Raw genomic sequence first — 2617 nt, 5'->3', positions numbered from 1 at the left:
CCCGCGCCTATTCTTCGAATTAATAACGCCGTCTGTACTTATATAATGTAATAAAACAATAAGTATACATGTATGTTTTCGAATAATCGGCAATCTTTGTGCAAATTAACTGTAAGTAAGTAAATACAATATAAGAAGAAAGAAAGAAAAAGAAAGTAAATAAGAAAGTAAAGACTGTAAAAAAGTAAATACAATATATAGACAATATGTAATATTACTTTTATATATAAAATATAAAATGTTTGTTTGACATGTAATAATATTGCAGTATTACGTTATAAAAAACTTATCTTTTTAAAACAAGGTAAAAAAAGTGCGCCAAGTACACGCACAACACATATTACTTTAAATTGAAATTCTAAACTCAAACACGTGCTATCTTATTAGTTTAAAAACTTAATAAATAGATCTCGTATATTCGGACAACACAACATCGAACTAAAGTTGATCTTTATTAGTAGTTTTTAAATTTCTATTATTATTATTGTATTATACACAACAAATATGTAGTTTTGTGTAGAATTCTTTGATTAAATCTCGTACAATTTTAGTCTGTGCAACATGACATCAAAATCTATATTGTTCGAAATAAAACCCAAAGAGACTGCGGTTGATTCGGTATTAATACAAGAATCACAAAACCAACAATACAAATGGAACATTATGTGGAGAAACGTCTTTATTTTTTTGTACATTCATTTCATTTGTATTTATGTTTTCGTACATATTGCAAGACTAAACAAGTGGACAGTTCTCTGGTGTAAGTACCTTTTTCACTTCTTTGTTTGTAATAACATTATGAAAGATATCAGTTTTCTAAGAAAATTATAATATTTGCGCAAAGAGTTTGTCATTTTGACAATGTGTCTGCAAATGCGAGTCGTCGCAATTTACGTATTTTGATACAATGAAAATACGACTTAAATACACTATTACGTTCAGAAAAATACACAATTACGTTCAGAAAAAAAGTTGCATATTGACTGAGATATTATTACTTATGGTAAGACTATTTTACAAAAAACACAAGAAATAATCTTCTTAATCGGTGTGCGATAGTTTATTTCGTTGGCTACATTTCCGGGATCGGTACTACCGCAGGCGCTCATAGATTATGGTGTCATCGTGCGTACAAAGCGAAATGGCCGCTGCGATTGATCCTGATAATTTTACAAACTGTTAGCTGTCAAGTAAGTTTTGCATTATTCACGTGTTCACTTATTTGTATTATTATTTTTTTTTTCTTTCGTGATAACTCTCGTGTCTCGTTAATTCTTTCCTGTCTTAACTACAGTTGACTCATAAAAGCTTTTTGCGTAATGAATCACATTAATTATTCTCGATTTGACTGAATTATTTATTTTTTAGGGTAACATTTATCACTGGTCCAGGGATCACAGATTGCATCACAAATTCACCGACACCGACGCGGATCCGTACAACGCGCGCAGAAGAGTCTTTTTTTCACATATGGGTTGGCTTATGATACGCAAGCATCCGGACGTCAAAACAAATGGCGCACTTATTGATTGCAGTGATCTCAAACGCGATTCTTTTGTGGCTTTTCAGATTAAGTATGAGACTTATACATATAACCCACATGTCAATGTATCTTATAGTGCCCGAGTTTTTATCTTTGTTTACAGATACTATTTTTTTCTAATATTTGTGTTTGGTATCGTCGTGCCAACGATGGTGCCCTGGCTGGCGTGGAATGAATCTCTGTGGTACTCGTGGGCCGCAAATGTTACTAGATTTTGCGTCAGTCTTCATTGTACTTAGTTAGTGAACTCGGCGGCTCACATTTGGGGAATGAAACCATATGACAAGTAACGTATCCGTAATAGTTTTTCCTCTTTTTGCGCGAACATAAGTTAGCGCAACCTCCTTAGCGCCAGTAAAAATAATCGGCGATTTTAGTATATGAAAATTAATTCTAATTCTAATGTATCAACTAATGTAGTGCATATATGTCATCTTTGTTGCGCAGATTTATTTTTCCTACTGAAAACACGATTGTCGCAATTCTGACTGGCGGCGAAGGCTGGCACAATTATCACCACATCTTTCCTTGGGATTACAAAGCAGCGGAGCTTGGAAATTACTCGCTGAATATAACCACAGCTTTTATTGACTTCTTCGCTCTTCTAGGGTGGGCTTACGACTTGAAAACTGCATCTCCCGACATAGTGAAAAAACGTGTCCTCCGAAATAGCAAANAAACTAAGTAATAGCAGAAATAGCAACTTATATTGAATAAGATAGTAGATATATGAGTTCAGAAGTTTATCTTGATATATGTATATGTGTGTATATGCAACTAAATATTATGGTATATGTATAAATGGTATAGGTATAAATAAAACAATAAATCTGAACTTTTATAGTATGGGATAAACAACTCTTATATGATGTGTACATTTTTTAAGAATTCTCGTTCACTTTAAAATAACATTGAAAACTATAGTGTTCACATAGTGAAAGTAAACTATTTCTAGATGTGAAGTGTATAATAAACCAATGAAGAATTTATGTTTCAAACTCACACAGAACAAAACACTCTAATGGACATCTATTAGACATCCATAATGGAAATTGAAAACATCTAATGGACGTC

At 32.6% G+C, this 2617-nt stretch overlaps 1 protein-coding gene across 1 annotated transcript; it reads left to right on the top strand.

Annotated features, from left to right (window-relative positions):
- The first annotated feature begins 528 nt into the window (after positions 1 to 528).
- On the top strand, positions 529 to 2407 carry LOC109863381 (acyl-CoA Delta(11) desaturase-like). Its single transcript, XM_020443640.1, is given in 5 exon segments — positions 529 to 760; positions 1060 to 1190; positions 1369 to 1574; positions 1647 to 1829; positions 1991 to 2407. Coding segments are annotated over 5 exon segments (960 nt in total). The 5' UTR covers positions 529 to 561; the 3' UTR covers positions 2232 to 2407.
- Positions 2408 to 2617: the final 210 nt, after the last annotated feature.

The sequence above is a fragment of the Pseudomyrmex gracilis genome, unplaced genomic scaffold, assembly GCF_002006095.1.
Source record: "Pseudomyrmex gracilis isolate BER0280 unplaced genomic scaffold, ASM200609v1 scaffold_4538, whole genome shotgun sequence".
NCBI lineage: Eukaryota > Metazoa > Arthropoda > Insecta > Hymenoptera > Formicidae > Pseudomyrmex > Pseudomyrmex gracilis.
This window is presented reverse-complemented; position numbering and strand designations above follow the sequence as displayed.